A 22,441-nucleotide genomic window follows, 5' to 3' on the forward strand; every position below is an offset into this window, starting at 1 on the left:
AGATGGTGTCTCTAAACATATAATACAGGAAGTTATTTGGGGACTTCCAGAGCAAATTTGTGATTCTCGGGCTAACAATGTATTGCCCTGTATTTCAAGGTGCATTTCCTTGGGCTTTTTTCAGGGCAACACAGTTGCAGGGAACATTATTTTAAAATTCCTGCTCACAGAAATTAATCACCAGAATTTTTTCCATGCCTTCTGGGAAATTGTTTGTGAGTGTGTGAAATATGCAGACTTATTGATTATTGGACTGGGTTCAATGCAGATAATTAGCAACATGTGTTCTATTCAAGCATCTATTTATTGATCTTTCACTGGGCTCAGTTGCTCTGTATTCCCTTAATTTCTTAAATCTTGATGAAAGTTGGAAGTTCAGCCTTGCCAGTCTTGCTGGGTTCATGTCTTCTTAACTCAGAAACTTTAGAAGAAACAAGCTCTTTCTCTTTTGTATGGCATCAGATACCTACTTCCAAATTTATAAGCCACTATCTGGTATTATTGCTCAATGTGTGGATTCCATCTGCCCCATCCAGGCATTTGTAAAGATTGTAGCTTTTGATTAAATGCTGTGCTGTTTCTTGGACACCGCATTCAACAGGAGGCTGTCCAAGATGTTCATCTTGTGAAGTGTTGTTTTGAAGTGTCTGTATCCGGATCTCAGTCTGTTCAGCTTGATCTGTATGCTTCTCTGTCAAGTTCATGCCCAGTGACTCGTTTGGTGTTGGTATAAAACTGAAGGAATAGGTCTGACCTTTTTTCAGTGGTCAGCCTACTGTGTTGCTGCCCATAGGTTTGTTTGAGCATCCCCAATCTCTTCCAGGAGCTTGTGGGCTTCATGTACAAATGGTTTATAAGTTTGAAGCCTTCATCTGTTTGGGTCTTCAGTTAGCAGTTGAAGCAGATAATTGTCATCATCTCTTGCCTCTGTTGCCAGTAATGATGTTAGGGTCTGTCTTATATCACTTGGTCTAATGCCTGAGAGTACAAGGAGTGCATCTGTGTATGTGTAAGTGAGTCTCAGTGCACTGTTCAGTACAGTGTCAAGCTTTTTAGTGTGACAGCATCTGGACCATACAGGAACACAATATTCTTCTGGGGCATATACCACTGCAACTGTGGTGGTTCTGAGCGCTTTGAAGTTGGCACCCCACGTCATGCTGGCTAAACATATTAAGGCAGCTATGTGTGCAGAGACTTAACTGATGACCTTCTGAATGTGATGTTTATAGGTGAGGGCATGGTTTAATGCAGGGATGGGCAAAATGTAGCCTATGGGCCGGATCTGGTCCATCAGACCATTCTATCCAGCCTCCGGGGCCCCTAAAAAAAAAATTAGAAAAAAATTAGAAAATTAATATTTATCTGCATCTGGCTGCCTGTCAAAGATGACAAGGCACAAGGGGCAGTAGGACTGAGGGGGAACTGGTGGCAGAACCTAGCAAGGCCCATTTGGCCTTGCCCCCCCACCCCCAGCTGGAAACCTCTGTTGAGCAGAGCTTACTGGCCTGGAACCCTGGGGTTGTTCCTGCCTCCCTCCACTGGAGAGGGAAATTCAGATAAGAAGGGTAGGGGGGAGGCAGGGGAGGACCGTGGGCGATTGCTCCAGTCCTCGGGGCTGCAGGCAGGAAAGTGTGGAAATGCCAGCAGCAGGCAGGAAGGAGTGGCAGTGAGCGGGCGTGTAGGAGCAAAGTGACAGCGGGGCGGGAGTGCAAGGCCCAGGCCAGTGCACCAGGGTTAACACCCCCAGAGGGGGCGGCAGGAGCACAGGGCTGGCAGAGGCTCTATGGAACTGGACCAGCTCTCCTTTCTCCCTGCTGGTGCAGTCCAGCCCAGCTCCATAGGGCCCCTGCCACCCCATGCCCTGAGCTCCTGCCGCCCCACTCTGGGCCCCTGCCAGTGCTATCCCCGGTGTACTGGTGTGGGCCCCATGCTCCTGCCCAGTTGTCACTGTGCTCCCACGTGCCTATTCACTGCCACTCCCCTGCCACTTGATACTGCCATTTCCCTGCTTTCCTGCCCACTGCTGCAGCTCCTCTCTGTGCACCTGCCCACCGCTGCAGCACCCATGGTTCTGGCTGAAGCCCTGGGTCACAGGACTCAGCAGGAGCCAGCCTGGCCCCTGAGATTCTTGGCTGGCTCCCTGCAGTGCCAGCCAGCTGGTCCAGCTTCTGCTGTGCCCTGCAGTCTTGGCTGTGCAGCTGGGACATGGTGCTGGAGTGGGGGTGGGAAGAGGCAGGAGAAGGGCAGCTGTGGCAGAGGGGAGGGGGAAGTGGGAGCACCAGGCCCACACCAGAGCCAGGAGCAGCAGTAGCACAGAACCCAGGCTTAGAGGAGCGTTGGTGGGGGCTCTGCCTGTCATGGGGGGGCTGTGGGCAAACCCTTCCAGTCTACATATGCCAGAACCCTCCCTAACCCCCCTCCCCCACACACACTAACAGCCCCCAACAAACCCCATACCCATTCACATCCCACACATACACCCCACCTGCTCCCCACAACACCCCACTCTTACCCACCACCCCACAAATCCCACACGTACCCACATACCCACAGGTGCCCCACAAACCTATACCCACCCATACCTCCCACAATATACGAGAGTAAGATCTCATTTTAAGCTATTATACAATCACTTCTATGTACGCTACAGGAACACATGCCAATCAGGACAAAACAATTTTTTAAAATGAAGCTAATGAATGTCGTAGTAGATGTTTGATTTTTAGAATATAATTTGGTATTTTTCTGGTTCTGACATGAAAAACCTCCTTGCTTAAAGGAGTACTCTGGGGGCAAGAAGAGGGACTTCTAGGGGCAAAGGTCAGGGGGTGGGACTTCCAATCCCAAGATGGTGAGCAGGGAGTGGGGCACCTGTCAAGGGCTGCCTTTGCGGCCTTCAACAGCTTGCCAAAACTCAGTAAGTGGCCCTTCTCCCGAAATAACTGCCTGCCCCTAGTCTAATGCACCTCCTAGGTAGGTTGGGGTATGCTCAGGGGAGAGGATGTAGTTGCCTACTGTGATATGCAGCATATTCTTGGTTTGATGACTGTCTAGGTGGATGAGTGATGATACTGTTTTATTGATGGTCAACTTTAAGCGCCACTTGGGGAGGTAGTCAATGATGAGTTCCATGTTAATACTCAGTTTCTTTTCCAGGTGTCATGTTAGTTCCTTGGGCAACTATGGTGGCATTGTCAGCATATGTATATCACTTCAGTGCTGTATGCGGGAAGTCTGAGATGTATGCATTGCACTGATCCTTGGGGGACTCATTCTTCAGAGTTTGTAGTTGGCTTTTACCTCCTTGGCTAGTAGTGAGTGTGACTGATCTGCTGGAGATCATGTTCATGATGAAAATGCACAGCTTGCAGTCAGGTATCATAGTGTGTCGTTTACATTTAAGGCCTTGGTGCTGTACAGTATTATAGGAGGCTATAAGGTGGATAAAGACCATGCCTGTTTTCTGCCTCATTTCAAATCCATTTTCTGTGTCAGATATAGGTAATGTAACATGGTCAGAAATTCCTGTATAAACATCTAGAAAGTAATAGACATCCAAAAATCTGGAGAAAAGCTGATGTCATTGCTGTCCTGAAACCCATTAAACCACCAGAGGATCTGAAGAGTTTCTGACCCATCTCATTACTCTGTGTTAAATACAGACTCGTGGAGTGCATAATCCTGAGTAGAACAGAAAACATCATTGATCCCCAGTTCCCAAAAGAACAAGCTGGCTTTCAGAAAAAGCAGTGTACCATTGACCAAGAAGATGCAAGCTAATAACTTGGTTGTTTCCTCCCCTAAGTCATAAGCGCAGCTTCACTTGCTATGATGGCCATTTTTCTGTCACCTTTCAGAACTACGTCTTAATTTTAGGGCTGTAAACAGATGTTGTATTTGAAGCGGTTCTGATTGTCCTGGGTTTCAACCTGGACCAAAACCCAAGCTGCACACATGCCAAGCTGCATTGCTGCCCCTCTGTCAGGAGGCAGTCAGCAAAAGCATACAGCCTGATAGGTTGTCCCTGGAATGACTGGCAATTAACTGCAATAGCTTGGGGTTAATTTAGGTCAGGAATGCTCAACCCCTGGCCTGTGGGTGAGATCTGGCTCTCGGTATCATATCATCTGGCCCACAAACTCTCCACAGATCTGTGAAGAGCCCTGTGGACCATGATGCTTCATACTAGATTGGGTATGTAGGGTGGTGCAGGGCCCAATTTGGGTGTGCGGAGCCAGATGGAGATGGTGTGGGCCCCTGGAGCCTGATCCTACCGCATGGGACTGGGCAGGGGGGGGCACAAAGCCCTGGAGTCCAGTCCTCTTGTGGAGGATTGGGCAGAGCCAATTCAACTGGGCCTAGGGTACTCATTTGGCCCAAGGGACCACTGACTTCAGTTTATACAGCATTGTGCGTGGTGGTTTGGAGGAGGGGCAAGTGTGGGAGCAGAGAACATTTGGCACATTTCATCTGGCATACTTCACAGATACTTGAAGTGGAACAGTGGACTCAGGTCTATAATCCTAGAACAGTGGTCTCCAGCCTTTTTAAGTAGGAGATCACTTTTGGAATTTAAAAGCAAGCCAAGATCTATTCCCCACCCCCACCCAGCAGGTAAGTCTAATGGAGAGGGAAGTGGGGACAGATCAAGGCAGAGGGAGAAAAAATTATGTGGGGCATGCCCCCCACCGCTGGTAAATCTGTGGGGGAAGAGGTGGGGGAGGGAAAAGGCCGTGGGGGGGGCAGGGCAGATCGAGGGCCCCCGCACCCCCCGGTGATTCCTCCCAGGTTCCAATCCTCCTACCACCACCCGGCCGGCCTGGGGCCCCACTTACCTTCCCCTGTTCCTGGCTGAGCCACACTGTCCCTCCCTTACCATGGGGGTCTCAATCTGGCCTCCGCCCCTCCTGTCCCCAAGAGTGACTTGCTGGGCTGGCGGGGTGCTCACATGCATGCATGTGCCCAGGGTCCCCAGCATAGGATCAACTAAAAGAGGCTCCTCGATTGACTGGTCGTTCAGGATCGACCCCTTGGGGACCACTGTCCTAGGACAAAAGAGTTTCTCCATGGAGAAATGAGACGGATTAACAGCCTTACTATGCCCATTCATGACTTCATTTGGAGGTGCAAAATATTCTGCTATTTATTAAACAAACAAAAACCCATATCTGGGAAAAAATATGGATACGAGGGAGGGATCTGAGAACCAAATTCATGAAAATAGTCTTTGAATTAAGCAAAAATATTGGGTCTCTACATGGATATTTTTAGCAAGCTAATTTCTAGGCTGTTTTTAAAAGGAGGAGGGGTGCAGGTGAAGCAGAACTGTTTGTTTGCAGGCCTTTTTACTTCTGCTTCACCTGTCAGCTGAGCTCCTAAGTCCGTTCTGTCTACCAGGGAGCACTTATCTAGGCTGTGACAAAGAGTGGCTACATTTGAAACCATATGTGTATTTTTGGAGACATTTTACATAGTATGTGAAAAATGATTCTTTTCAACCAAATGTAAAGCCAGTTTCTTGTGTCCCTTGAGCAAAGGCTGTGGATTTCTCAGAGATTGTCCATGTCAGTTTAAGGTCAGCTCCTGAGCCTTTTTTTTTTTTTTCTTCAGAGGTAATTAAAATAAATGAGGATAGAGTATTTATTACAGTGAGAAAAGTAACTGTTCTGTCATGATTGAACGTACAAAAGGAATGTGCATTTCAGCTTTCCAGGTATTTGAATGTTAAATTGTATGTATATATATGCAGTAAGTTATATTGGAAAGTTTTAGTCCCAAAGGCAAATCCTTTGGCATATTGAACACATCAAACTTATGTGTTTTCTGTCTCAAACTGCTTTGCAGAGGGGATGAGTAACAGCAGTAGCAACAACAATAATAATGCAGGATAGGAAACTGTTACAAATCATAGCATACCACCATACTTCCCCTCCCCCAAATTATTCCAATTAACCAATCAAATCCCAGAGTGCTCTTACATTTTAGGCAACTCTATCCCAGGGTTACAGAGGCAGAGAAGCTGAGTAATATGCCCAAGGTAACCTTGTTAATTCAAAGTCAGGCAGAATACAGGGTAGATTTGCACCTTACAGACTAATTAATTCATAGTTGTATTGCACAAGCTCATTGTTTCAGCTGGGACAGTTTGCAGATATGCTGGCTCTTACCTGCTTAGACGATGCCTCTCTCTTGGCATACTACTCTAGGAGAAAACTGAGGTACTTGGCAGCGAGAACTAGGGTTCACCTGAGTACTGTGCAGGGTGAGGCTGTTGGCAAAGTAGGAAAGCATTAGGCTGTAGAGCAGGAGTGTGCAATTATTTCAACTGGCAGGCCATTTAACGAGTCTTGGTGAGCTGTTGAGGGCTGCAGATACAAAATCTTTTAGAAGATATCATTTTAACAAATTATAGATAAAAAAAAATCACATACTAAAAATTAAACATCTGCTATAACATTTTTATTTTATTTTAAAAAGTATTTTTTGTCCCAATTTGTTTTTTGAATAGTATATATAGAGGCAATTACATAATAGCTCAAAATAAAGTCTTAGTCTTGTATATTGTGTGTGTGTTGGGGGGTAGTTTCAGGGTGCATGTAGGGGCACATGCACATGTCTTTGGGGGTGCTCCCTGGGTGCTAGTTCCCAGGAGCCAGCTGGGGGTGAGGAGGGGTGGGGGAGGGGATGGGGTGCATGTGGCAGAGCTTGCTTGCGTGGTGTGGTACAGTTGCAGTCCACAGCTGCCCTCACAGCGCTCTGCATAGGGCCAAGCCCTGCCTGCTCCTATCTGTGCCTGCCCATGGCCCTGGCCCCAGCTCTGGCCCTAGCCCTAGCCCTGGCCAGCGTGTGCAGCTTCTTGGTGGGGCTGAGCCTTGTGAGGCTGCAGCCACCCGGGTACTGCTTGACTCCTCCTACCTCCAGCAGCATCTCCTCCTCTTGACCCTGCTGCGCCAGTCCAGGCTTGGGGGAAGCTGCAGCTGGGCAGCTCCTGTATGCGGGGCTCCAGCTTATGGTTGCCTTGCACATGCTCAGCCACCCACAGGTCACATTAACCAGGGCCAGTGGGCATGGGTGGGAACACGGTGTAAGCTGCCCCGGGTGGAGCTTGGCCCCATGCAGAGTGCTGCAGGTCAGATCCAGTCAATTGGCGGGTACCTCCTGTGGGCCAGATCCAGTCAGTTGGTGGGCTGGATCCAGCCCTTGGGCTGTGTTTTGCCCACCCCTGCTGTAAAGAGTATCCTCCAGACTGATCAGAAAGGTACCAATTTGCATATCTACCAACCTCATCTCTCACTTACCATCAAACTTTTTTGTGTTCTTTCTTTTTCCCAGTGACATTTGAACGCCTCTGTTTTTGGTCATGCTCGTATGTATATCGTTTGAAGCATTCAGAGTTTAGGGTACCTATCTAACCCAGCAGCTTTCAGCAATTAAAGTAATAAACTGACGAGCCTGTCCCAGGCCTGTATGATAAAAGGGGTAAAGGACTGGCTCCTCTCTACCATTTACAAGTTTATGATTTAACATTTTTAATAACCTGGCTGTGAAAGAAATCTGTTCTCTGCTGGTAACCAGAAATGTTTTGAGTTAGAAGAAACTAGTTCCTATCACCATCTTAACCTCCCTTCCTTACCAGGTTTCTCCTCTTTGATACTGTGCTTTATAGTGCCTTGTCAAAGGCATTCAGAAGTCTCCTTTCCTAGGTCTGTTCCTATACTGCTCATAAATCACTGTGAGAGATGGCATTTACCCCATCCTTCGTAGTATTGCTTGTCTTTTGGGACCTCCTTCTTGGTAGTCCCTCGTGGCAGACCCAGGCACTGTTGTGGCTGTCTGTACCTATAAGACCATTCTGCTTCAGAGTTGCACTTAGGAGAAAATGCATCAGGTGAAGAAGAGCAGAAAACTGGGGATGTGGGAAGGAGAGGATGAGAGACCTACCTCTCAGCAAAGTTTTGGTAAATAATATCATGGGGTTTTGTTACTTTGATCTTGCCCTTTCAAGCAAAACCTGTTACTTGCACAGATAAGTGTGCTAGGAAGGAATGTATATATGCAGAAGCAGTAATGGGGAAAATAAATTAACAGAGTCCATTTGGTGATGCTTTATCCTGCCTTATTTGTGTTTTGCTTGCTAATTCAGCCCTTCACACATCCCGCTTTGCAGTTCATGTGAATTAATAAGAGTCTTGTGTATTAATAAGTTTCTTCTGTTGATCTCTCCTCCCTTGTAAGCATCTGTGTGTTTGAATTTAAAGTATTGAAATTCCTATGCTGTTAGCAAGCACACCAAGGGAATTAATACATCTATTTATGTGCATTTACTTTAACGGTAGTTCAGAAAAACAAAGCAGGAAAAAAAATCCTTAGTACTTTGTAGTATCTCTAAGCAGCTCTCATGTAAAGGTTAATCCTCTTCAGTATTGAAACCTTTACAATCAATCTTTGATTGCTCGTGTCTCAGAAGCCTTTTAAAATTTTACTTTGCTCATGAAGAAAGCTGAATCACTGAATAAATATTGTTAATGTTCTCAAAACACGAATGTCAAGGCTAATGGATGGGTAACATTCATGCACTTAATATCCCTCACTTGTAAGCAGGAATAATTGCAGCTTTCAGAATAGTTTGACGTGAAGGATGGGCCCTTTTAAGACCTTGGATTGGAATGGAAGACAAATTGGCAGGGAGCAGTTGGTAATTAAGTAGCATTCAGTAACATGAGCTACTATGGCTCAATAATGCTGAAGGCCCAAAGAACAGGAAACAAGCTGACTATCAGGAAGCAATAAAGTTTGTGCTCACCACATCTCCTGCTGAGAGGCTTCTCAAGAAAAGTCATGTTCTTCTGTCAGAGACCTGGGGGACTCTAACAAAAGTCAGGTTTATGCTGTCTGATTGTTCCAGGCTTTGACTTGCATCTAAACAGGCTAGGGGATAGTGGTTTACACATGCAGCTTGAATGACAATTACCTCCAATTAGTTTGGATTGTCCCAGGAAAAAAAGTGTTCATAGTTTCATAGTTGGTAGGGTCGGAAGGGACCTGAGCAGATCATCAAGTCTGACCCCCTGCCATGGCAGGAAAGAGTACTGGGGTCAAACCACCCTGGCAAGGTGATTGTCTAGCCTTGTCTTAAAGACCCCCAGGGTAGAAGCCAGCGCCACTTCTCTTGGAAGTTGATTCCAGATCCTAGCCGCCCTGACAGTGAAGTAGCGCCTCCTGATATCTAACCTAAACCTACCCTCTGCCAGCTTGTGACCGTTATTTCTAGTCACTCCTGGTAGTGCTCGGGGGAACAGGGACTCCCCCAATGCCTGCTGGTCCCCTCTGACTAGTTTGTAACAGGCCACTAGATCCCCCCCCCTCAGCCTTCTCTTGTGGAGGCTGAACAGGTTCAGGTCCCGTAACCTCTCCTTGCAGGGCCTGCCCTGCTGCCCCTTGATCATGCGAGTGGTCCTCCTCTGGACCCTCTCTACATAGTCCACATCCCTCATGAAGTGCGGTGCCCAGAACTGGACTCAGTACTCCAGCTGCGGCCTGACCAGTGCCGCATAAAGGGGGAGGATCACTTTCTTGGACCTGCTTGAGATGCATCTGTGGATGCATGACAAGGTGCAGTTGGCCTTCCTGACTGCATCCCCACACTGCCGGCCCATGTTCATCTTGGCATCAATGATGACTCCAAGATCCTTTTCTGCCTCTGCACTGATGAGAAGGGAGTTCCCCAGCCTGTAGGTATGGTGCTGGTTGTTCCTCCCCAGGTGCGGCACCCTGCACTTGTCAGTGTTGAATCCCATCCTGTTCTCATCCGCCCACCCCTGTAACCTGTCCATGTTCGATTGCAACCTATTTCTCCCTTCTAGCATACCCACATCCCCCCGCATCTTAGTGTCATCAGCAAATTTGAACAGGGTGCTTTTTACTCCCTCGTCCAAGCCACTGATGAAGATATTGAACAGTGCAGGCCCCAGGACCGAGCCCTGCAGGACCCCACTGACCCATCCACCACCACTCTGGGTGCAGCCCTCCAGCCAGTTAGGGAGCCATTTGACTGTGTAGGTGTCGACACTACAGTCCCCCAGTTTTTTAATGAGAATGGGGTGAGAGAGAGGGTCGAAGGCCTTCCTGAATCCAGAAAGACTATGTCCACTGCTACCCCTGCATCTAAGGATTTTATCTCAGTACATTGCACATACTTAAAGTGGAATAGTGGTTTTATACTCTGTAGGATCTGAGTGAAAATAGAAATCCAACATCAGATTTTAGCCTTGCCGTTTCTTCCAGTAGATGACTGGATCCTTCTTATCCAGAGCTGTCATTTGCTTACCTTCCTGATTTTTTTTTTCCCATGTTCCAAACCAAATCAGCCAAATCAATTCCAAATCTGTGAGTCAGTCCAGAACCATAAGTGGCCCTACTGCTGACAAACATCCTCCACTCCCATCTGGGGCTTCAGATGTTCTCGAATCCTTTGGCGGGCATCCTACATGCAGGCCCAAGCCTGGAGGCTTGGGGTTCAGATGCCCCTGAGTTTCGCTTGCCCTCAGCCATATGGCTGCAGGCACAAGCTAAGGAGGAGTCTCCCATTTCCATAAACTGGGCTTAAAGCCAAGATCTCCACACTCCAACAGCTAAGTGGGAGGTTAACTGTATGTTACCTTGGTGAGTACTACCCCTGTGCCAGGAGAGCGGTCATCCTCAGGCACAACCAAGAAAACTGCCGTGGTGGTCACAGTGTTCCCCTGCCAGGCAAGCAGAGGTACTCACTACACGTGATCTGTGCCAAAAGGCCTGAGAAACTTGCCTTCCAGAAATGATAAAGTAATGGCAGTGTTGCACTTTGTAGGATTGGAAACATAAAGCAGAGATGTCCCTTTTCAACCCAATTTCTGGCCCAGAAAAGGTGCTTTCCTATCACTCCTGGACAGCTATTTTAGAGAGAAATAAAACTATTGCTCAGTCTCACTTTTGCGCTTCCTGTTGTCCTTAGCAATAATCTCCTTTCCTTAGTGCTTTAGTACTGCTCAGAAATGTCTTTTACCTTGTTAGTATATTGTGCTTAAGGAAATTGTTCTTTTGGGCCTGGTCTTCTCTTATCAGTTTGGCTCTTATTAACTATAATAGCAGCCCTGCGTATGCTAGAAGAGAGCTGAACATGTGTCTGTACCTATTACAACATAGGTGACTTTTTAGCTTGCTTAAAGCATGAGTGGCTTTTTGTTAGTGAACCAGTAGTTTTGAACTGTGTTCCAAAATGCTTTTTAAAGTCAGTACCAATAAGGCTTTCCAGTTTCCCCTAATGAACTCCTTTTAAGCTGTACAAGTTGAAGCCAGTAGTAGTGTGCTTGCAAAGAGGTTTAGTAGTGAAAATGAACACTGAATAGATTTCAGATATTCTAATTAGAGCTCTAGGTGATGTTAGAATTAAGTACAGATTGGTGAGAGAGAACTTTTGAAGACTTCAGTAGCTTTTTGTCTCTCTTTTGCTTCTGATGAATCTATTTAAAGCACAGAGAAGAGAGATATTTCCCCTCTATATAAGCTTTTCTAAGAAGTTTGGTAAGGGCCTTGCTACATATTACGTTTTGCGTGTTTTATATTTAGGTTGTAGTAAGCATGAAGACAACTTCAGGTTTTCTAAGCAGTTGCATGTTGATGCTTACTATGATCCAAATATAGATTGTCGTACCTCACTGGAGTTTCAAATCAACTTTGATGCAAGCCCAGGACTCAGACTGAAAATTACCTGTCTTACCCCTGGGATTACCGTGCAGCAGATTCAAGGCTCCAGTGTGGTAGAGGGCCTGGGAGTGATGCCAGCACCACCGAGGAGCCTGTTTCCACCCCTGCAATGTACTGGAGCCTTGAACTGGCTCCAGGCCCTGACGCAGTGGGGGTGGGCCCTAACAGACAACTGCTTGTCAGGCCCCCAGCCTCCAATTTGCACCAGAGTCTCCTTATTGTATTGTCTGTGTGGAGCAGTCCAACATTAGTTCAATGTGTGTTATTAATATGATCTGGAGATGCTCCTCACTGGAAGAGACCTAACTTTAGTATGCTATGATGTCACTTAGTATGCGCTTCACTGCTAGAATGCTCAGGCACTAACATTGTGAATTCAGTTAACACGTGCTAAATGTAACGTGTAAGAGGGTCCTAAGACTTAAAATTCTTTTCCAAACTAAGCTACTAATGAAATAAATTTTTCTTTTTTCAGCCTCCTTTGCATTCTTGCTCTTGACATAACACAGTTCATTACAGTTATGGTTACATATGTTGGCTTTGAAATACTGTTTTGTCAGACTGACTGTGAAATACCTAGCCATACATGATGATGCGACATTACTTTTCAACTTGAACTGCATCCACAGCTAGCATTGTCTAGATATGAGATCAAGAAGTATTGTAAAGAAGTAAACAATAACAAAAAAACTTAATGTCAGAACAACTTAATTCTGAGATGGGCTGAAGTTTTTCTACTTGCAAGTAATTATGAAATGTGTGTACAGTTACTCAGTCAGAATTTCAACCAGGGTCAGCAGACAGGGCATCTTCTTGCTCATAAATTGTTGTCTTATAAGCTCTGGTCTGTTGCACCACTAAAATACAGTGAGGGCAAATGATAGCAGGATAATAAGGTGTGGGGCAACCTATCTCCAGCCATTGCATCTCTACTCGGTAGCTCAGAATTGGAACTGAGGACTATGGTACCTTCTCTGCTACAGGATGCATCTTTGTTACAATCTTAGGTAAAATTACACATAAACCAGTATAAGTGATCAAAATCAGTTCAAATCTATAACACAGAAGTTTCAGAATGGCCGGTTTAAGTTAAACCAGGATGGATGTAGCATCAGACTTAACTGATTTAGGTTAAAATGTTTTATTGAACTTCTGTCCCAAATCCCCTCCAGATTCAAGTTAACTCACAGCCCCCTGGTATCCCAGGATGCTTTGCACCACCCCTCCAATTCCCCGCTTCCCCTCCTCCCCTGGGGTGGGCCAGCTAGGCTTGGTCCAAGCTGTCTGTTCCAGCAGAGCAGGGAGGCATGCTCTTGCACTGCCCCCTGCCTCCCACCAGCTTCTGGCCTGTGCCACTTCAGGCATGTGGCTGCATTTCCAGAATCAAAAGTGAATGTCTGTTTACTTGTTTATCAGTCCAATCTGCGCAGTTTCGATTAACCTGTGAAGACTGAATCAATTCCAGCCTCGGGCTTTTTGATTGTCTATACTTAGCCTTGGTGTTAGTTGCATCAGCTAGTTTAGTTCAAATGATACTGACTGAAGAACTAACAGGATCATATGCTGTAGGAAACTGTCCTGCATTAATATAAGGAGAAGTATAACTAATGTCTCCCTTTTCAATTTTGTTGTCTTCAGTGAAGACCACAGCTCTTCTTTCAAGTTCATTCCCTCCAGGTTCTTCCTTTGCATGCTAGATGATTCTTGCAGTGACTGTGTTGGGTCTCCTGCAGACTGCCATGCAGACTGTGGTTCAAATGCTTATTGTAGATTATCAGTGTCTGGGAAGCTTCCCATGCTCATTTGGAAACATGCTGTGGTGTGACTGGAAGGCTGTTCCATTTCTCTTAACCAGGGTTTTGTGTGGAGGTTCTAAAACTGGCCCAGCAGCTGGGAGATGGGAAGTTGCCTTCAGGCGATTGCATGCATATAGTGCAAAGCAAAGCAGATAGCCTGGGTTCCAGGACAGTGGCCTGATGAACAACACTGTCCTAGCAGTATTGATAGATTGATCTATTCAGTCACTTTATTGGAAGGTGCAAGTGCCACCTGCCAAGGTGCTTGTGGTATCCAGGTCCCTTAATTTCTTTGCAGTTCTGTTGCTTACATTAGTCTGATCTCTGTGTTCAAAGTATGCATGAAATGAAGTAGCTAATGTTTTCTGAAGGATTCCCCCCCTACCTCTTCTATGACTGTTTTCAGATGCCCACATAGAGCTTCCTGTGATTTTTGTGTGCGAGGGCAGGACTTGGCCTTTCCCTTTATCAGAGTAAATGCCAAGCCTATAGGAATCCAGCTGGCCCAAACTTTGGTACAATATAACAGTTATAATGCTGTGGGGCTTTTAACCTTCATTTATCTCAGGAAAAACTTGGTTTTGAGTGTAGGCATGTGAAGAAAAAATGCACAGCAACCAATCCTGCAGTCCTCGTTGGGGACAAAACTCCCACTTGCTCAAACCCAATTGTTTGCCCATGGAAAGACCACAGATTTAGCAGCTGTACTCACTGTGTGCAAGTGCTAAATGCACTTTGTTTCTGCAGCTTTTCATTCACAGCCTAATTTTAGCTTTGGGTGAGGCTGGAAGTTGAAGTTCTCAGCAAAGCTTTTTTCTATTAGCGCTGTCCCAAAATATTCCCCAGCCTGTGTGCACATTTGCTTATTATCTCCTTTTTCCTTTCCTTTTTTCCTTTTTACAGCTTCTGACATGAAGAAAGATATTGACACCTTAATAGCACAGGAAAGAGCTGAGATCATCGCCAAGTATGAAAAGGTACTAATCTGTCAACCAGCCACAATGCTGCTTAAGAGCTTACCCATCTGGGGGAAGCAGGAGTGCCTGATACAGTAAAAGGGGATGTCTTCTTTCAGACATTACCCAGTAATATTACACTACACCACCCACCATTTTCTGGCTTCTGCCCAAAGAACTGAAGAATACAGGCAACATTTGAGGGTGTATAATTAGCTCATGTTGAAGGTTTTGCAGATGGGCTGAGGCAACTCTATTTGGTCAATTCAGATATAGTTTCTATTATCTCTACCCGAACAAGGCAAAACCAAAGAACTTTCATTATCAGTTTCCTTCTCACTTGGTACTGGGTTTCCATTTTTCCCCATGTTTTATTCAGACCTTCTCCCTCTGAGGTTTTGAGGCTGTCACCATTTCACTTGGACCACCAGTTCTGTGACTAGGAGACCTGACAGTGTCAGCAGAGAGACTGAATGGGCTTGGAGACCGAACAGATAATAAGACTTGTGCTCTTCAGCGCTGTATCCCCTTGCAGATGAGAATGGGTTACACTTTGTCATAGCCCTAATTATGTGCATGCATTCATGGCTGAGGCACATGGGCCAGCAGGTACAAAGGGAGACCTGCTGGCTGAGGCCTGTATTTTATACCAGAGTCCTTGCTTTCATACCTTTCCTATAAGTGTTAAGAACTAGTGCATTCATGCTTTGAGGAACTTGCACTGTTGGCATCATTTCAGGGGTGACTCTTGTCATCTTTTGCTTTGTAGGGAAGGCAGGAAGGAGCTCAGATTGACCCATGGGAAGATGCTGACTTCACCCTGTATAAGGTCACGGACAGATTTGGATTTCTCCAGTAAGTTACTCCCTCGTCTTCTTCCAGCTGCTGTTGGTGGTGTGTTGATGTAGGTTGTTGACCTGACAGTGGCTTCAACACCTTTGTTGCTGGCTGTTTGATTAGTCCCACATGTATAAAGTGAAATGGATGCGTTGTCTGCTTGTGTTTGAACACATGGAAGCTTTCTGAGGTGGAAATTTTCCACCATTCAAGGATTCTCCCAAATTGCTATGAATAAACACAGTCTTCCTTGAAAAGATTTCAGATGGTCAGGTGGGAGAATCTGACAGTAGGCCAACAGTTTAGAAAATCCATGGCGGCAGCCATTATGTTCTCAGAAGAATTTGAGAGAGAAGCTATTTCTTGTTGGCCAAAGCTAGAGTCAGAGACTGCCTGTCTCAGCACTCATCTGGCTTTGTTCACAGTCTAGAGCAGAGCACTGCCTTAGTACAAGAATGTGCATCTTGTGTTTCTGGGACTTGGAGCATCATGCACTTGCACCTTGGCATGCAGGGGGAAGTAGAAGCAGAGGAAGCAACTCTTTTGGGGCCTCTTATTTCTGTCCTAAGCAGTTCAGCTGGTCAAGAATTGGAATGCCTTTCCTGGGGAGAAAACACCCATGTTTTGATGCTCACTTTTGTGTCATATTTCAACAAAGTCAATATATATTATGGAATGGGAAGTCCAGGAATTTGAGTCTTCTTCTTGCGACTGTTTTGATCAAAGCTAATCCCTTTTGTGTTCCCATATGAAAGTGTTCTGGTTTAAACTAAATTGAGATACTTTGGCTTAGTTAAAAAATTCAGACTGCATCTTCCCAAATTCTGCAGTGCATCATGGGAGCTGTAGTTCAGATGTCTCCTGCTCAAATTTCTTTCTGTGGGCTGGGATCACTAGCCGGACTCCCGTGATGTGGCATGGGACACCCCATGACTCACTGCTTTGGCTCATTTAGAGCATGGAGGATAATACATCAGGGAGGTATAATACAAATGAGGAATTCCAGCACAGAGACAACGAGGGAATGAATAAGGTACCATAACACTTCCAAGTAGATGCAGTTAACTGTAGCATCAAACTGTAGTGTTTTGATTAGGAGCAAGGCTGACCTCAGCGTGAAATACTTTTTGTTTCCAGTTTTCCTAACAGAACATCAGGTATGTCCTGAAAGTGGGAGTTTCCCCTTGGAAACAGCATTTACTGTTGAAAATAGGGTAGTAGAAGATTTGTTTACGTGTTCTACTAAAAAGCCACTTCTGACCCTAAACTTTTAACAAACAATTAATTTCCCTTTCAGGCAGGCCATCTCTGTAAAGCAGTGAATTTTTGCTTCAACACTTGATCAATGCATGTTTCCACTATGCACCGTGTAGTGCTTCAAACGTTTTTTGCCTGTAGATTCAATCACAAATTCTTACTCTTTCAGTGAACAAGAGCTGCCGATCCGCAGTGCGGTGGAAGAGAAGGTAAGAACTGGAAGAGTTTTACTGCCTGTTGAAATCAGACCTTGTAAAACACAGTGCTGAAAAGGGAAGTGATGGGGCCTGCTGTTTAACAACAAGTAAAGACATTAGGCATGGCACATGAGCACAATTTTCTTCAAATAAATAAAAACCAGCTTCACCTTGGCTGTGGCTGTGAGGTTAATGGAGTAACTCCTTACCATAAAGTCGTCTCAGGAAATCTGCTCACTGAGGGGCAGCTCTCAAAGTGTTGCATGCTGGGGCGAGCCAACCACCACATGCTAGGGAAGTGGTGGAAACTCCTAGTGGTGTTAGCTCACTTTGGAGCAGGGAAAATGGAGAGCTGAGGTACTCTACTAGGTTTCTGTCCTGTGGTAAGTATTGAGCCCCCAGCTAAGTTCACTGGTTGCAAGTCCTGAAATGTAGCTAGTCATTCAGTACTAATGGAATAAAAACTGCAATGAGAGGAGGTCAGAATCAGATTTTACCCTGAGTTGTGGAACTAGTCTTTTGAACACTAAGGAAGCTGAGCAGGGCATGATGTTGATACATTAATCTTAAACCTTGTGCATTGGTACAGCTGCCAGTAGATCACAGCCCCCCCACTTTTTGATATTCAAGCCACGGTTAGATGGCTCTGTCTCAGCAGAAGAGAACTAGTCTGTTAGGGGAGGTTTCTCTGCAGGTTCAAGGAAGCCCAAAATTATTTCAGAAAAAGAAATGGATTCAGTTTTTACTAAGCCTTTAGTTTCAGGATCTCAGAGTTTAAGACTTCATAACTGCACTGCGGTTTGGGGGGAGGTCAATCTAGAACTTACCTCCGAGTGAAAATCCTTGTGACATGCTTATATTGTGAGTGATAGGGTGTGAACAGGCTTCTTGTCAGCTCAACTAGTAAAGTTTACTTCCTTACCACCACAAGGGACCTGCTTGCTTTGCAGTAACATGACTGTCCAGTTTCCAGATCAGAACCCTAACTGGGACTAAACCTTCTCTAGCAGCTGTCTGCCATCTGGTAGATGCAGTGTGGAGCAGCTTGTGGTTGGGTGTGCACTGTAACATCTGTGACTGTCAAGGAATGCTCCTTTTTCAAGGAGGGTCTGTGTATCCAGCCTGGGCATTTCACTGGCCTCTGCTGCACTTCATTCCTTAGTTTGGGAAGAGGCTGTTTACCCCTGCAAGCACTTCTCATTATTTCCTGTCACTGCTACAAAAGGTGTGTGTATGAAACTGAATGTGAGATGATGTTATCACACGGTTTAGTTTAATGAGACTGAAAAGTCCTTCTTCTGTAATATTGTTTGGGTTGAACTGATTTTTTTCCAGCACAAACTGCAGGAGATAGAGCGAGTGGGCAAATGGCTAAAAATGCTGAAGAAATGGACCAAATACAGAAGCAGTGACAAGGTACGGAGAGGAAAAGATAATAAAACTTGTAATTTGTAATACTGTTGGAGAGTGGGGAATGGTGATGTAGCTCAGTTTGGAAAAAATGGCTTGCAAATTCTACCTTTAAAAGTTGAGTATAGTCTTGGAATGGCAAGTGAGGAGAGACTGGTTATGGCATAAGATCATCTTTTAAAAAAGTCATTGAAATTTTGCCTTTCAAAATTATGCACTTGTGCCCATTTGTTTAAAAAAAAAAAAAAATCATGCCTACCTGGATTCTTGTGCATGAAAAAATGGTTACTGCATATGCCAGGCTAACTTCCTTGTGCATGCATAATCTAGGAACCCCTATGAAAATTTGGCTAACAATGACCCACTTAGCGCTTTTCTGTAAGAGTGTTTTCTTGAGAGAGAAGTATGGGTGGGAGGGGGAGTATTTTTATTTGTCTAGTTTAGACCTGTAGTATTGTGTATCTTCTTTCTGACTTGGCTGTCTAAACCCATTTATATCTTAGAGCTGCCTATGTGAGTGTCACTAATATGCCAAAATATAGGAGTTAAAATAAAGAACAGCAAGGCAAGTTCCAGTTATTTTAACACACCATCAGATATTCATAGCACAAGCCCCAAAATATTTACTCAGCTCCTAGATCATTGATAAGATAGGACAGAAGCATAAAACTAAAGTTGCACTGATGGTATGGTAAAGCAAAGGGTATAGCTTGGGTGTGATTTCCAAAACCCCGGGGACCTGGGTGCTGTGGGTGGGTGGGCCATAAAGTTCTCATTTGTTTCTTATAAGGGTAGGAATGATCCCTCTGTCTTGTCTTATGAATATATTTTACGCTGCTTTCCTCTCCCTCTTGTATTTTGTCCTGCTAAAACATGGTGGCTTCACTGGTATCTGTGGATGCCAAGTGAAACGATTTATAAATTCTTTGCAATGAGGTGCAATGTACATGCGAAAAATGAATTACTGTTACACTTTGGCTCAATATTAGATTTAATATACAGATTCATAGATGCTAGGGTCAGAAGGGACCTCAACAGATCATCGAGTCTGACCCCCTACCTAGGCAGGAAAGAGTGCTGGGGTCAGCCAGATGCCTATCCAGCCTTCTCTTAAAGACCCCCAAGGTAGGGGAGAGCACCACCTCCCTTGGAAGCCCACTCCAAATTTTGGCCACCTTTACCATGAAGTTTTTTCCTGATATCTAACCTAAACCTGCTCTCTGTCAGTTTGTGACCATTATTCCTTGTTACCCCAGGAGGCAATAAAAAATGCTGTGATGATAATACATAGGGATTTAGTATTTCCCATCTTTTACAGTACAAGAACTAGGGAATGTACAACAAAATTATTAGAAACCAGGTTTAAAAATAAAGATCTTTTTCACAAAATGTATACTTGACTTATGGAACTCATTAGCACAAGATGGTAGAAGCTGATAATTTAACCAGGTTCAAAAGGGATGGGATAAATTCATACCGGATAGGTCCATTGGTGAGTCTTACAACATAGTGAAGGGTACAACTACAAATGAGAAGTTCTAGGCCTCTGGATGCTGGAAGAGGGGCAGGGGACAGATCAGCTAGGATAAGCCCTGCAGAAATACTTTTTCCTTCAGCATTCACTTTCTGCCTCTATAAGAAGCAGGAACCTGGGCTAGGTGGGTCTTTGGTCTGACCCAGTGTGTCCTCATCATTTCCAATATTATTCCAAATGGATTTTCAGATTGAAAGTTACACTTGCTTATGTGTGACTAGGTCCGTATATGATGTCAGCAATGGCTATTCTGAGGAAGAGCTATCATTTTGCTGCTGCTTCCTAGCCGGAAGTCGAGACCAAAATATCTATTCTTTCTGTTCACATATAATTCCAGTTGGCATCAGCCTTAATATTCATTAACATAGGACAGGGAGTCTTGTCTAGCAGTTGGGGGCCAGGACTGGAAGCCAAGAATCTGTGCTTTTCAGATGAACGTTGAAATTGTTAGTTCTGCCAACAGCTTACTCCAAACTTGGGCCTAGCTTTTAAACTGCTGTGCTTCAATTTTTCTGATCTCAGTACTCCCATACGCATCTCTTGGGAATACTGAGGCTCCATTAACATCTCTAACATTCCTTTGTCACCCCAAGTGTGTTTAAAAAGGTGAAATGGGAATTTTGTTCATTTAAAAATCCCCCAAGCCCTTTAATTCTCATTGCACTTCCTATGCACTAGTCAGATCAAGGGGATGGCACAGTGCCACAGAAGAAATAGACGTGGGTGAAGTTGTTGAACATCCATCCCAGCTAGCAGGGTCTGACAGTCCCTTTATTTATGACAAAGAAAGGGATGGCAAACTAACAATGAATGACACAATCAAATATGTTCACAGCAAAATAACCACAAAAAGATTCAGTTTTCTACATCTGTTCAGCTTCCAACTTTCCTAGATATGGGAGTATTGGATTGTGGGTGTTTTTGACTCTCCTAATGAAAAAGATACTAAAAGAAACCATGTAATTGTTTCCTTTTGAGCAATCTTGTTCAACAGAATGAGGAAGGGTATTTTTTCTAGCCTTTATTGAGAAACATTGGAGACTTGAGCCTGCTTTTTAAGAGCAAGCATGATTGGGACCATCTGTGCAGAACAAAAGTGGATGGGGGAAGTGTGAGAAGTATCAGAACAGACTCCCTCATGCTAGCATCACGGATTCAAAGTGTTTTTTATAGATGCCCTAATTATGGAGGAATCAGTGGTGAAAATGCATGAAGAATCTTAATGTTTTGTTGAAGAAACAAAAAAGGATGCATGATTACTATATAGTCTTGCAAAAAAAAAAAAAAAAAAAGGCACCACCTCCTCCTCCGGCCTTCCCCTTCCCAAACCATTTGGTGGAAATTGGGGTGCTCATTATATGCCAGAAATATGGGTCTTTGCAAGTTTGGAAATTTGGTGGCAAAGGAATGTTGGCAGCTTTAATTGCTGCAGCAATGGGAGCCCTGGCAATTAAAACTGCCACTGCTTCCCCTGCCAAAAAAAAATTCTGGATCCTGGCTGGATGACATGGCCACATACATCGGATCAAGCCAGTGTGTTGGGTCAGGCCATGAGTGGACCCGGTGCGTGGTGCTAGACCCAGAGTTTGGGGTGGGTGCACAGCTTCCATACAGTACACTGGGTTGGCAGCAAGCTTCACTCTTTAGCTGGTGTGATTACAATACGTGAGGCCATGTATCCTCTCAACAGCGATGCGTTGCTGTTTTCTTTCCCCCATTTACCCTGGGCTAACATAGGCTGCATGACCAACTGCACCAACACGTTCCAACTATGCTCCCTGTAGTCACGATGCACTGGGTTCCATATCCTCTTTAATCCCCACAAACCCATGTAGCTAACCACAGCTTTTAACATTCACTAATAAAGTTTTAAAATCTATTCTGGGACATGTTATATGCGAGAAAATAGAATAATATTTTCCTTGGAACTACAAATTGATGTAGATTTTAGTATGAATGGGGCTGAAGACTAGCACTGGATTTTTATTGTCTTCCTGTCTAATTTACTATTCTTTCAGTTATTCTCTATTTCTCAGTAGCTTTGACAGGGAGAAGTGCAGGAGCCCTACTGTGTTCTCTAACTCAAATTGGTATTAACAGGATAGTTTTTCATATTCCAAAAGGACTAGGTAAATTTCTTTAGCACTTAGAGATGCTGACACCGCAAAAGGTGTTCATCAGATGGGCTGTCTCACCTCTGTTAGCTAACTTGAGTTGACATGGCAATGAAGGCAAGGTAATTTGCACTTTAACTTGCATTAGCCAAGTACCTTTAGAACAGAGATCAGCAACCTATGGCTCACAGGCTGTATCTAGCTCACTGAACCATTGGGTCCAGTCACAGAGCTGAGGCTTCATCAGTATTTGGTGACAGGGTCTTCAGTGGCATTCAGTAGCAGGGCCTTTGCCCATACCATGCTATGCCATGATGTAGCTGGACAGCCAAGCCCTTTCCTCTGCTGCACTATAGCCAGGTCATTGGGAGAAATGGTGGTGACAGTGATTGGGACCTAACATTGGCCTGTCTTGGACCCAAACTGGATCATTTCAGCCCACTACTGGAAAACTTCACTGACTGCTACTTTAAAGGCTCAAATTCAAATTGCTAGCCTGAGTTAAATCCTAATCTACTTTGCCTTTATTGTTGTTTTAAATCAAGTTAACTCAGATTTGCCAAGGAGAATTAAGAACACACCTTCTTTTTTACAG

At 44.8% G+C, this 22,441-nt stretch overlaps 1 protein-coding gene across 4 annotated transcripts in view; it reads left to right on the forward strand.

The window, feature by feature from the left end:
- LOC149871364 (uncharacterized) overlaps nt 1-22,441 on the forward strand; it is a 164,666-nt gene that overhangs the window by 107,900 nt on the left and 34,325 nt on the right. For all 4 annotated transcript variants that reach the window (XM_090032378.1, XM_090032379.1, XM_090032376.1 and 1 more), the window contains 4 exons: nt 14,445-14,518; nt 15,267-15,352; nt 16,761-16,800; nt 18,124-18,204. In XM_090032378.1, coding sequence (XP_089888504.1) covers nt 14,453-14,518; nt 15,267-15,352; nt 16,761-16,800; nt 18,124-18,204 — 273 coding nt within the window. In that variant the 5' untranslated portion in view covers nt 14,445-14,452. The remainder of the gene's footprint in view (nt 1-14,444; nt 14,519-15,266; nt 15,353-16,760; nt 16,801-18,123; nt 18,205-22,441) is intronic.

The sequence above is a fragment of the Crocodylus siamensis genome, chromosome 2 (assembly GCF_052110815.1).
Source record: "Crocodylus siamensis isolate JL-2025a chromosome 2, ASM5211081v1, whole genome shotgun sequence".
In the NCBI taxonomy this organism is placed as follows: Eukaryota; Metazoa; Chordata; order Crocodylia; family Crocodylidae; genus Crocodylus; species Crocodylus siamensis.